The 13,424-nt window shown below is 46.6% G+C and overlaps 1 protein-coding gene across 4 annotated transcripts in view; it reads right to left on the bottom strand.

Moving 5' to 3' along the window:
- NTRK3 (neurotrophic receptor tyrosine kinase 3) overlaps positions 1 to 13,424 on the bottom strand; it is a 414,880-nt gene that overhangs the window by 42,292 nt on the left and 359,164 nt on the right. For all 4 annotated transcript variants that reach the window (XM_068990813.1, XM_068990812.1, XM_068990811.1 and 1 more), the window contains 2 exons: positions 8,741 to 8,913; positions 5,477 to 5,720 (listed from right to left, as the gene is read on the bottom strand). In XM_068990813.1, coding sequence (XP_068846914.1) covers positions 5,477 to 5,720; positions 8,741 to 8,913 — 417 coding nt within the window. The remainder of the gene's footprint in view (positions 1 to 5,476; positions 5,721 to 8,740; positions 8,914 to 13,424) is intronic.

Raw genomic sequence — 13,424 nt, forward strand, 5'->3', positions numbered from 1 at the left:
AGTCTGGTGAGAAAGTGCAAAGCGCCACAATCGGCATGTGTAAAATGAGCACTTCTTCTTTAGCTGGTTTGAGTGGGAGGGCTTACGAGATAGGGTGGGGAGGCATGAGGTGGGAGAATCAGATGGGACTCAAGGGCAGAGTCATTCATCCATGGATCCCCTGCTGCTGCCATTCTGGTTGTCACCTCTGTCACTATTAGGTACAGCTGGAATACATAGGATCTACTCTAGATTTTATCTGGAGAGCCTAGGACTTCCCCGGTGATCCAGTAGTTAACAATCTGCCTGCCGATGCAGGGAACACGGTTCGATCCCTCATCTGGGAAGATCCCACATGCCACAGAACAACTAAGCCCACGTACAGCTACTGCGCCTGTGCTCTAGAGCTCAGGAGCCGAAGCTATTGAGCCCACATGTTGCAACTATTGAAGCCTTCATACCCCAGAGCGCATGCTCTGCAACAAGAGAAGCCACTGCAATGAGAAGCCTGTGCACCGCAATTAGAGAGAAGCCCTGGCTTACGACAAAAGAGAAAGCCCGTGCGGCAGTGAAGACCCAGCACAGCCAAAAATAAACAAATGAAATTAACTGGGGAGCCTGCTGACTGGATCCTGACTCCCAGCTCTGGCAAGCATGGAAGCCCCCCAACCCTCCCAAAAGTGATGCCTATTCAGGTTCTTCTTGGTCTGGCTTCATCCGCTTCCTGCACTCTGAATTTCCACTCTGACGTCATCCATGCATTGATTCATATTTTTACTGGGTGTTTGCCAGGTTCTAGATCCTGTGCCAGGCACAGAGGATGGCAAAGTGAACAGGAAGGCACTTTCCTGGCCCTCTGGTTCAGTAAGATTGGGGCACGAAGCCCCTCCACCACCACTCTTCCTGTATCAACATACCATCTCCCTTCCAAATCAAAACATCTGAAAATATTTCTTTTCTGAAAACCCCAACCTCCTCTTCTTCTAGGACTTTCCTAATTCCGGACTTGACTCCTCAACTTGTAGCGTTGTCTGATACTCTGAGAAAGATATAATGGTACTCAAAACCCACCTTTGTCAAAGCCTGTTTAAAGGCAATCTCTGAAGTGGCTGAGCCAGTGACCCATCAAGGAAAAGGGATCTGTCGTGGGGCACAGTCTTCAGAAGACAGAACAAATCGCTCTGGCACTCACTCTGGGGCAGAGCTGTTTGTTTTTCTCTCTCTAAATGTAACAGGAAATTAGGCAGTTCACCTTTGTGCATCACTTTCATATCATCTGCACAGGAGCCAGATGGCACCTCTTTGTGTTAAGAAATTTAAAAGGAAGACTAGAAGGAGAAGTTTATCTCCACTTCCTCTGCCCTCCTAAACGCATCCTGGAATCTACACTGGGCAGGGGAGCACACATATACACATATAAACACATACACAACATACGCACTCGCCAGAGTGCTATGCATGTAGCTGTGTAAGGCAGGCTTCCCAGGTGGCTTAGTGGCAAAGAACCTGCCTGCTGATGCAGGAGATATAAGAGATGCAGTTTCATCCCTGAATCAGGAAGATACCCTGTAGAACGGAATGGCACCCCACTCCAGTATTCTTGCCTGGAGAATCCCATGGACAGAGGAGCCTGGTTGGCTACAGTCCATGGGGTCGCGAGCAGTAGGACATGACTTAGCACACATGCATGAAGCTGTGTTACCAGAAACCAGCAAACTCCTAGACCCAGTAGCTTTCAGTAACATACGGTAGCCCAGAGGTGCAAACCTGTCCTGGGTGTCAGCTTGCAGAGACAGTACTTCAGTGTTCTTGCTATCTAATAAATCACCACCTTCCCCTGGAGTCTCAACTGGTGTACCAAACAAACAAACAAAAAAAATCTTTCATAAATCACCTGAACATGGGCTTGGCTCTAAGGTTCACGAGCAGGACCTTATAAACACTGACCAGAAGAACAGGCAAATACTGATGACCCAGTATTTCTGGTTAAGTTGAAACCTTGGGAGGGAAATTTTCCCTACGTGGTCAACATAAAGATCTGCTCCTTCAGGGAAGCTGTGCTATCCCAGTGTAATTTCCAGCGGTCAGGAGGGCCTTATCTCTGACCCAAAACTTACACCGGGAAGTAAGATTATCCCTGAGGTTCTCCTGCCTGGGGTGTGATGGGAACTAAGGAAAACAAACAATAATTTCTCCAGTTAGAAGTGTATTCCAGGCTCTTTATGCATATTAACTTGCTGAACATCAAAAACAACTCAATTGAGAGACTATGTTCGTCCTCGTTTGAAAAATGGGATGATTACATAAAGGTTTCAGGAAAACACATTGACGTTCCATGGCGGTTAATGGCCGTGTTAGGCTGTGAACACAGGTAAGACTGCACCCAATACAGAACTCCTCTGTCACCTCTATGTCATCCAGTATGAATAATAAGACTTCCTAGTTTATTACTAGTTTATTACTGATGTGACCTCAGGCAAGTCTTGTTTTACAGAAGTGGGAGTGGGGCTGTGTCCATATTAAAGCATTGTGAGCATCTGAACATGAAGAAACGACACAGCTGATCTTTGAATATGGAGAGTATAATATCTACCCACCATCAGTGGAGTATGTAGCTCTCTGATGGAGCATTGTGTTTTGACGGCAATGTTGTTATTTAGTCACTAAGTCATCTCCAACTCTTTTGGGACCCTATGACTATGACTGTGGCCCACCAGGTTCCTCTGTCCATGGGATTTCCTAGGCAAGAACACTGGAGTGGGTCACCATTTCCTCCTCAAAGCGATCTTCCCAACCTAGGGGTAGAACCCAAGTCTCCTGAATTGCCAGCGGATTCTTTGTCAGGTGGCACTAGTCGTAAAGAACCTGCCTGCCAATGCAGGAGACATAAGAGATGCGGGTTTGATCCCTGGGTTGGGAAGATCCCCTGGAGAAGGGGATAGCAACCCCTTCCAGTATTCTTGCCTGGAAAATCCCATGGACAGAGGAGCTTGGAGGGCTACATTCCACAGGGTTTCAAAGAATTGTACACCACTGAAGTGCCTTAGCCCACAGGAGCCCCTGAGGAAGGTCTTGGATTGCAATAGCTCTCCTTTTTAAATTTCATACTTCTTTGGGACCATACATTTTCAAGCCAGCTGGCCTCTGCTTATCTGGCTTAGCCCTCGTGCAAAGGGAAGTGTGGCTACCTAGTATAAGAACATTTTCCCATCTCACTCCCTTCCTTGAATTCCAACCTGCCCTAGAGCCCACAGAAGTGAGATAGATTTACTTCTTGTAACTCTCCTGGGAGTAAAGAGTGATAGTTCACAACTGTTTAAGTCAGGGCAAAGCAAGATCGTTTGGAGATGGGATCTTTTCTTTCTTTCCCTCTCTCTATCTTTTTAAAATCAGAATGGAGAAATATTAAGTGCACTTCTTAAAGCAAGTTTGAAAGCTGAGGTTGCACACATGCTGTTCAGATACTATTTCCTAAGATCCCAAGATTGGTCTAATCAAAATCTGCCTCACACAGAAAAACAATGATCCATCCCTAGCTTTTATCAACACCAACATAAATCTGACCTCAGCCAAACAGGCCAGCAAACCCCATTACACAGAGTGCAGAGGCAATTAAATGGTTCCAGCTCCAGCTAGAATCACGAAATCTATGACCCATGGTCCCTTGGTAACCACACCAATGCTTCTCTTGGAAACAACTGGAAAAAATTGGTCTAGATGCTAAAGAAAGACTCCACTTTGATATTTCCTGCCAGGTCTGCCCTGCCCATCAGTCTATGCCTACCACTACATTATGCTTCTTTTTCCAAATCTAGGGATGCTAAGACTGGGCAGGTGGCTAGACAGAAGAAGGGTTTCTTCTGTCAGCAGAAGGTAGCTTTCTGCTGACATTCTACCTTCCCTACTGTTCGATCTACTTTGCTTTATATCCTCATGATTGTCTATCATCTGCCATCTTTCAGTTATACTGTGAACATGTCAATTTTTAGGCACAAAAGCAGTTTCTCAAATATTCCACTTCCCCCCAGGTTATGGCTAAAATAAAGTGTCTTCACTGCTATATTTTAAATGGATAATCAACAAGGACCTACTGTACAGCATAGGGAACTCTGGTCAATGTTATGTTGCAGCCTGGATGGGAGGGGAGTTTGGGGGAGAATGGATACATGTATATATGTATGGCTGAGTTCCTTTGCTGTCCACCTGGAACTATCACAACATTGTTCATTGGTTATGCCCACAAGCAAAATTAAAAGTTAAAAAGATGTAAGATAACGTGTCTTGAGTGATTCATTATACTGTCTGGGCAAGGTTTTTTAGGCAAAGCCATCATGAGCATCCAGACAGAGTTGACTTGCAGATGCCAGTCCCAAACTCCCAGCCTCCTGCCCCACGTGCTCAGGCCAAAAAGACAGCCCTGTCTGGGTCCTCTGATTCACAATATGATCATTCATTCCGTACAAAGAAGATGAGGGAAATTGCTGCCTTGTCTCTCGACCTCCAAAACATTGTGCCACCCTCTCCTTATACACCATCCAAACTCCTCATCCATTCAAAGTCCCTAAAGTAAATCTCCCATATACTTGAAACATCTGCTTCTCTAATCAATATGCAGAAGTTATTTTATCTCTGTATACAGGTTGCACCCACATTTCTCCTTTGGGAAAAAAAATGCCACTCATGCCCACTTGTCCTTTCCCTGGCAATAATAACTGTCAGAATCACTCCATGATCTGTGGGAAAAAGATTCTCAAATATTAAGGGGGAAAATGTGGGGGGTGCAAAGTAAGATACCTATTAATATAAAGTAGATAACTGTATTGAAGTAAAGTTGAACATAGTGTTTCCTCTCACCATCAAACAGCTTCTCCTAAGGCCCATTTGCAACTGTCTTCAAAGCTGGCAATGAGAACCTGCTTCCTTCACTCATCTTTCTTATACCATTTGGATAATTCTGCTCAGCAACACACTAACCATTTTGATCCTTTGTGTTGGGTTCTGCCTTCTCATTGAGATCTGTCTTTGCAAATGAGCCTATATGGTCACCAGATAATGTTAAAGAACAATAATGTGCTGTGGGTGAGGCCGGGTAGGGAATCGCATTGAAAGATGTTAAAATGTAGCATCGAGTTGAGCTTGTCCATGTGTGCACTGGGGGATATATGCATATATATGTGTATATATATGTATATATTGGTATCTGTTTACATGAAGAATGAGTACTGATGGACATAAGAACATAGTGCGTATGTCATTGCGATGTAAGGATATAGTCATGTATTCCTATCCAGGCGGAAGGGATGAGTAAGCTATCAAGAGAAAAACTGACAGGTATGTAGAGACGCAGGCGTGGCCAAAGGATAAGCATCAAGTGTCTACCTGGGCACAGGAGTGTATGCGTGTGCTCCAGAGTAACAGGGTTAATGGACAATGACGGAGACATGTGAGCAAGGTGCTAGCTGGGCCATGGATGCTGCGTCGGGGGAGGCCCCCTTACCCTGTAGTAATCGGTGCTGTAGACATCTCTGGACATGCCGAAGTCTCCAATCTTCACCAGCAGGTTGGCTCCAACCAGGCAGTTCCTGGTGGCGAGGTCCCGGTGCACGAAGTGCTGGGAGGCCAGGTACACCATGCCGGAGGCGATCTGACTGGCAATGCGGAGCATCTGGGCAAGCCCCAGCTCGCCTTTCGCCTGGCGCGGCTGCCCGTCCACAAGGATCATCGCATCCGGCCCGTGGGCCCTGTAGGGGTGGGGGTAGGAGCAGAAGGGAGGGAGCAGAGAGAGGTCAGATCAAGGAGAAACGCCCTCTTGATTTCCTCGTCTCTGGAATGCACCACAGAGATAAACGAAATCTCTTTTCTCAGCCTCCTTGTGGCCTATTTCTATCTACCCCAAACTCCATTATGTGCGCCTGATTAGGATGAAATGTGACAATTAAGATTACCAGCTAAGAAGACGGCAGACTCGTTTTAATGAATCAAGGAGTGAACGTACTCTTTTGGATATTTCACTGCCATCCAGGGGCTTCCCAGTTCCTCCATGTCTACTACAGAGTAATTAATAAAATGATAATTAACACTTACATAACCCTGACTACGTTCCATGCACAGCTTTATGTATCTCTAATGTACTGATTCCCTTAATCATCCCCCTCACCCCACTTTTGAGATAAGGAAACGGAGGGACATCATCTGGCCAAAGTCTTGCAGCAGCTGCATGGGTGACATGTGACTATGGAGGAGGGTTTTAAACTTTAAGCATTCAGAGAGCTTGTTAAAAAGACTCCTGAGCCCTGCCCCTTACAATTCTGATTGGCTAGGTAGAGCTCTTGCAGTGCATTTCCTGCAAGCTCCCAGGAATGATGCTTCCAGTAGTGATACAGTCCACACTGTGGGTAGCACTGCTCTTCAGTCGACACTCCTAGCCTCCCCATTCCCCTGCCTAGGACTGGGCAACTTCCGCGGATGGCAGGACAGGATGAAGAGAGCCTGTGACCCTAGGCAAAGACCTGGGAGCCACAGCTCCCATGATTTGCATCCCAAATCATGGCCCAGATGTGTTATCCAAACACCTTGCCCTGTCATATCAGTCACTTTTAGTATTCATCTTTTCTCCAGGAAGCCCAGTGAGCCGTAACCACACCCAGGCCTTTATTTATGAAGTTGTGAGCCAAGGAGCCCCACTGTACAGAGAGAAGCCTTGGCCTGTTTTATTGCTTCTCCAATTTCCACTGAAAGGCACCGTTAAATATAAACACGTTCATTTTATTATCTCCTGTGGGCATTGCCTCCCTCGTGGGCTCTGCCTCCCTCGTGCCTCTAGAGGAGCGCAACTGCATTAGCTCACAAGGAAGATGGACCAGCAGACAAGCTCCATTCCAGTTTATTGGAAGAATGCACTGGATTCCCTAAAACCCACCAACTGGGAGATGCGAGAGCAGGAAGGACCTTCTACCCTCTTTTTCTTCCTCTTCCCGTAGAGTAGGCATGACAGGGACATAGAGCAGTACTCAGGACCTCTCTTTAGCCTTGCTGGTGGGGTTGCTTAGGTCTGAATGTACCATTGAATCAATGAGGAGGGTTTGATGGAAAAACAGAACATATCCCTTGACTTCAGAAGAATAGAAGCACAGGAAGAGGAAGATCTCAAGTACTGAGAAAAGATGCTGTTTGTTGTAGAAGCTGTCATGGTTCACAGGTCTGATAAAATTATATTGCAATAATTTTAATCATAGCTGCCATTGGTTGAACACTTGTCCAGGCTTTACACAAATATAGTCACTGAATACTTATAACAACAAACATATGAAGCAGTTATGAATAGTCTTGTTTTCCAGGAGAGAATTCAGAGTTAATAACTTGTTCTAGGTTACATCACTAAGACATATCCAGGATATGAACCCAAGTCTGTCTCATGCTAAGGACTTAGTTCTTCAGGAAAGGAGTAAATTTCACCATGAAATCAAGTTTAGGAGGTTTAGAACATCCTACAGATACTTTCAAATCCTCTAGGGCCAGTTTTGGAAACCTGGTATCTACCCTTTCCATTTCCTCTTCAAAGCATAGCACTCATTTGAATGTCCCACCTCAAGGAGATGCTCATCAGGTTTAGGGGAGTATGCTAGAGTTTACCATATCCCACACATGAGCTCTGGAAATCTCATTCTCAGCAGTAGAACGCAAAAGTTGGCTATGCAAAGACCATACCCTAAAAGCATCCAGGGCCTGAGTGTTCAATATGTTTTATGAGACCCTGGATTGCACACACTCTCACACATGCTTGCTCCCTCCACATCTGGGCAGTAATTGGAGACAGCAGGTGTGGGAGGCAGAGAAATGCTAACTCTGCTCTATTGGTGAGATGCTATCTTCTTTAGGGAAGGTAGATTTCACATCTTCCCAACCCCTATTTGTAACTCCATCCAGCGCTTCTGGCTAGGGTTCCAGTCTCTTAGAAGCTCTATCAAGAGCCTCTCAAAATCCAGATGATCTTGCTCCAGGCTTGGGGAAACCCTTTTTACAAAAAAAAAATCCAATCCTTATAGAACAGTGCCAGCCAACTGTACCACACTGTCCAATATGGTAGCCACTCATCACATGTGGCTACTGAGTACTTGAAGTGTGTCTGGAGAGACAGAGGAATTTTTACATTTTACTTAAATTTAGTCATTGTAGATTTAAATTTAAATAGCCATATATGGCTACTGTACTGGATAGCACAGTTCTAAATTTATCTGGGGGAAAATCTGCCCTTTTTTTCAACCATCTGTCTCCCCATGAGTTTGTAACCTTGTCCTTTCTTATTCATCATCAAGAAGTCTCTGACAAGGAGGCTTTCAGGAGGCGTGGTAGGGACTAGCCTCACTTTGCAAGCGAGAACATAAGACATGAAGCCAGAAAGCTACTCAGAACATCAGGGGGAAAACTGGCCCTTTAGAATCTTAAAGCTGGAAGTTACACGCTGACCCCTCGGGGCTCCCTCCTTGGAGCCATTCCAGACCTCGCCCTTCTTCTCAGTCTTCCTGAGAATCGGGAAGAAGAGTGCAGGTTACTTTCCATAGCATCCTCAACTTCCCTCCCGAGAAATCAGGGGCAAAGGTCCGCATCCAATTGCTCAGGAGGTAATGCAGAAGAATGAAAGGCTGCCTCTCGTTTCTAATCCCCAGACCGAAGTGTTCGGAGGAGCAACGGGACTTCTGGCTCCAGAGAGGACCCAGGGGTTCAGTGGGGGTGACAGGAGGGGGTGGCCGTCCTGGCGCACCTGAGGAACTTGTTCAGGTCTCCGTGCTTCATGTACTCGAAGACCATGATGAGGGGGTCCCCGTCACCGCACACGCCGTAGAACTTGACAATGTGCTCATGCTGCAAGTTGGTGAGCAGCTCGGCTTCCCTCTGGAAATCCTTCCGGGCTGCCAGGGTGGGGTCCTTCAGGGCCTGGAAACAGCATGGGACACTGGTTATTAGCAACTAGAGGCCGGGGCTTGTCTAGTTCCTTCCCGGGAAGAAAGCTGGTGCCCATCCCAAACACAATGCTGATCCCCAACAAGCAAGATCTTAATCGAGCTTTAAAGACCATGAGACTAAGTCACAAAAGCCAGGCCTGACTCGTGCTTCCTTCAGCGTTGTGAACCTTATAGAAACAGAAGCCAACTTTCTGGTATCTATGTCACATCTGCCAGCTAGGAAGCCCTAGGCTTCCTCTGAGATTAATGTGAATGACAGAGGAGGTGGGGAGCTGGGAGGTGGGATACCTGACGACCCCCATCCCCTAAGATTTCCCCGAAGAAATGGTCTCACAATTAAAACAAACAGTGGGGAAATCACTGCCCCCAATCGTTTTAACTTTGCAAATTAGCCTATACCCACAGCCCATCCGAAATCAGGCTGACAACATAATTAAGTTTCCTAACTCTTTCTCTTCCTTGATTTTAGATTGTGAAGAAGCGAATATTTGTAGAGAAACAACGGGGCTTCCCAGGTGGCGCTAGCAGTAAAGAACCCCCCTGCCAATGCAGGAGACATAAGAGATGGGGGTTCGACCCCTGGTGAGGCAGAGGTGGGGAGGATCCCCTGGAGGAGGGCATGGCAACCCAGTCCAGTAGGCTTGCCGGGGGAATCCCATGGACAGAGGAGCCTGGTGGGCTACAGTCCGTGGGGTCACAAAGAGTCGGACACGACTGAAGCGACTTAGCACACATGCACACACGTGAACACCTTGGCTTCTATAAAGGCATTTTCGTCCTCCTTCTAGATGGAAGCATTGGGGGGTAAGGCAGACTAGAGCTGTGGGAATGGCATTCAGTGGGCAGAAGCCCCAGGACCCAGCCAGGACTAGGGCCTGGGACAGACCTGGCCTACCCTGCTAAGTCCCAGGGTAGGATGGGAGGGTGGGCAGCCGACGGCCATGGAAATGTCACACCTCGGCCCCTTTTGGAGAATCCAGCATGCAGGGGAAGCACTAGACCAGGCCCCTTGCCCTGGGACCCAGAAAGATAAATGGAAGAGCAATGCTCAAAAGGGTTATCCGGGACTTCCCTGGTGGTCCTGTGGTTAAGACTTCACCTTCCAATGAAGGGGGCTTAGAGTCGATCCCTGGCTGGGGACTTAGGATCCCACATGCCTTGTGGCCAAAAAACCAAAACACAAAACAGAAGCAATGTTGTAACAAACTCAGTAAAGACTTAAAAGAAGTTTGTCGGTGAACAGGGACTTTCTAAGACCAAAAGGGAAGGGTGAGACCAGAGCACATCCAAGGGATCTTGAATAGGGTGCTGCCCTGGGGGTGCAGGCATGTCGGCCATGGCAAACGATGGACTGTGAAGGGGAGGGTCATTCCTGCAGGAGGAGCCACCTGGGCAGGTGTGCTCACAAATGCCTTCAGCCTTCCTTCCCCTCCCCATGAGACCAGAAGGCAACTGGAGCCAAAAGTCCACTTGCTTCAGCTGACAGTTTAGTGACCCCAAGAGACAGGACATGAGGCAATGAAGGACTGGGTGTGCGCTTCACATGTCATTTTCAGGGTAGTGAGAATCTAACAGGAGATTGGTTTTCACTCCCTCTGCCAGTTTCTGGCCTTTTCTGGTTATTTAGGCTAAGTTCCTCCATAGATGATGCTACTATTGAAAAACCTCCCTAGCCAGACATCTTTTTCTTGCCACGGCAACTCCCATTAGCTGAAATCCACAGGGATGCCTTGGCTTACAGTGCTGCAGGAATGTGAATGTGTGAAAATTGTATCGAGGGGGCCCATCAAACCTCCATCAGTCATTAGCATACATTAGAGATGATGGACTCACAGCTTTAAAAGGGCCCTAGATATCATCATTGGTTTCCCCCTGCTCACTTCTGGTGTTGGAAAAACTGATGCTCCATCCTGTTTGGGGATCAGCACACATTCACACATCTTAAATGACAGAAGCTAAGAGTTTAACTAGACCACAGTGATCTCTTGGTGCTGGACTTCTTTGAGGTCTCAAAGCTCAGTGGCAATGCCTCTAGGGCCATGGTCTCTCAGCCAGTGATCAAGGCTCACTCCAATGTCAACAAGCACCACCCTTCCTTCTCTTCAACACTTGGAGTTTTCACCAAAAATCTGTTGAATAAATGATCCTAGTGTTGACCACAGTGTTGGAAGCCACTTCATACAGCTTTCCCATTTTATAGGTGAGAAAACTGAGGTCCAGAACAGGGAAATGATTTGCCAAAGATCATTCGAGAAGTAACAGCTTGAGCATGACATCCAGGATACATTCCTGTCCAGCTTACCTGCTTGAGTTAATTTATCAGATCAATTAAGTCAATGGGCAGGTCCCCAGGGGAATGGTGGGCACAGAAATTAAAACATCTGAAAGGGCAGAGGAGAGGGTCAGGAAAGGTGAAGAGTGTGGGCTGCCAGCAGAATAAAGGGGTCTGACAAGGATGCCAGGCTTAGAGGGCGGGCCAAGGTGAAAGGGATGTGGGAGGGCCCCTGGTCCATTGCTGATTTTTACCAGCTCTTATCTCATGTGCTTTCTGCTTCACCTCTGGCTGCCTTCTCAGAAAAGCTACCTGATAATAAAGGCTGCCATAGGTTGTCTTGGGTTCACATCCAACCAGGACAAAGTTGTGTGCAAAGCTTTTTTGGTACAGAAGAAGGCAGAGGGTCACGGTGAAAGGAAATCTCTCTCAGTGACCCAGGTCCTGAGCTGCATGAGCTGGGGTGTGGGTATGTATAGGATGACTGCCAGTGATTTATTTATTTTCATGAAGCAAAAGAAGAGGGGAAAAAAAGGAACCCAGCATGGGTGGGATGGGAGAATACGAAGATTTATGTGAACCCTGGATTTATGAGAGGGAAAAGCAGATCAAATTTGGGGCCAGCCAAATGGCCACTCTCCATCTCTGTAAATCATTCTCTCACACAGTCTGGACGCCATTGGCAGCCATCGGATATTTCCATTCTCAGCTCTCGAGGAGTGCCAGCCGGCATCCCTAAGGCTGGTGCCCTACACTGCAGGGCAGAAAGGAGTTACATATTCGGGAGATGGGGCACAAAGCAACCGCTGTCTCTCTTAGTCTTCCTGCACCTCTTCTTCTGCCGGTTCTTTCTCCACCTTTAGGATGGGCTTTCCAGCTCTCCCAGACTAAACCTGAAGTTCCTGTGTAATTGGCAAGGGGTCTGTTTTTGCAACTGGAATCCAGAGCTGCAAGTGGCCCAGGTCCCCAGGGGTTGACGCAATTGGGAAAGAGATGCCAAGAGAGGAATCTTGAGGAGGAAAATCAGTTCAGAGACTCTCGTGTGCCTCTCAGCATCTTCTTCAATGCTGGGAAACTTCATGATGGGTCACTCACCAGCCAGGGGCATGGGAGGGAGCAGGGGTTCCTTGCTGCTGCCAACTGTTGGTTCAGGGAAACGGGGTTGCCAAGGAGTCCCTGAAGCCAGGCAGGTGGCTGCCTAGACCCTTCCTGTAGCATCCATAGTGCAATGAGAAGAGCTGGAATTTTCCTTTCTGATCTCCTCCGCCGCCACCAAATCTGAAGACATTTCCTTTTCCAGTCTCCCATCTATGTACATCAAGTTTCAAGTTCACTCCCAGCTCTGGGTGTCAGTGGGGCTGTGAGTTGGATAGGAGGGAAGGATCTAGATGGCCAGAACATTCACCGTTCTCAACACTTCCCAACACCTTCAGAGTCATTTCACATCATCTTTTCCAGTCTTGGTGTTTTGCTACTTTCCATTTCCTTTTTCTTTTATTAGAGTGGAGACATTTCAATTTCAAATTTTATTAATATACTGAAACACATTTTATTACATGTGAAGAACTACACATATCCCCAGACACTAGAGCTTAGTTTTACTTATTTTTTTACTTTTAAATGAGTGAAATCACACATGTATCTATGCATATATAATATATGTCTGTATCTGTCTTTTTTCATTCAACATTGATTTTGAGATTCTTCCAAGTTGTTGCATGTAGCTGTAGTTCATTCATTTTCCTCGTTGAAGAGTTTCCCACTGAAAGAATATACCACATTTATTTGTCCGTGCTGCTACTCATGGACACTGGGGTTGTTTCCAGCTTTGGGCTGCTATAAAGAGTGCTTATGAACATTCTTAAACATATCTCTCCATAGATAAGTAGGCAATTAGATAGACAGAGGTGAGACAGAGAGATCAACAGATACAGATGATAGATATATACACAGGTAGGTAGGTAGAGAGACTAGATAAATAGATTAGATAGATGCATACATCAGATAGATAGATAGATAGACACAGGTGAGACAGATCAACAGATATAGATGACAGACACATGGGTAGGTAGTTATATGGATAGACAGATAGATAACCTGTCAGGTCTAGACCTAGAGTGCAAATGCTGGGTCACACAAACACTAATGTTCTAAAATACCAAACTGTTTCTCAGAACAGTTAGACCACTTTATACTTTCACCAGAGTATG

Source organism: Capricornis sumatraensis, chromosome 19, assembly GCF_032405125.1.
Source record: "Capricornis sumatraensis isolate serow.1 chromosome 19, serow.2, whole genome shotgun sequence".
Lineage (NCBI taxonomy): Eukaryota > Metazoa > Chordata > Mammalia > Artiodactyla > Bovidae > Capricornis > Capricornis sumatraensis.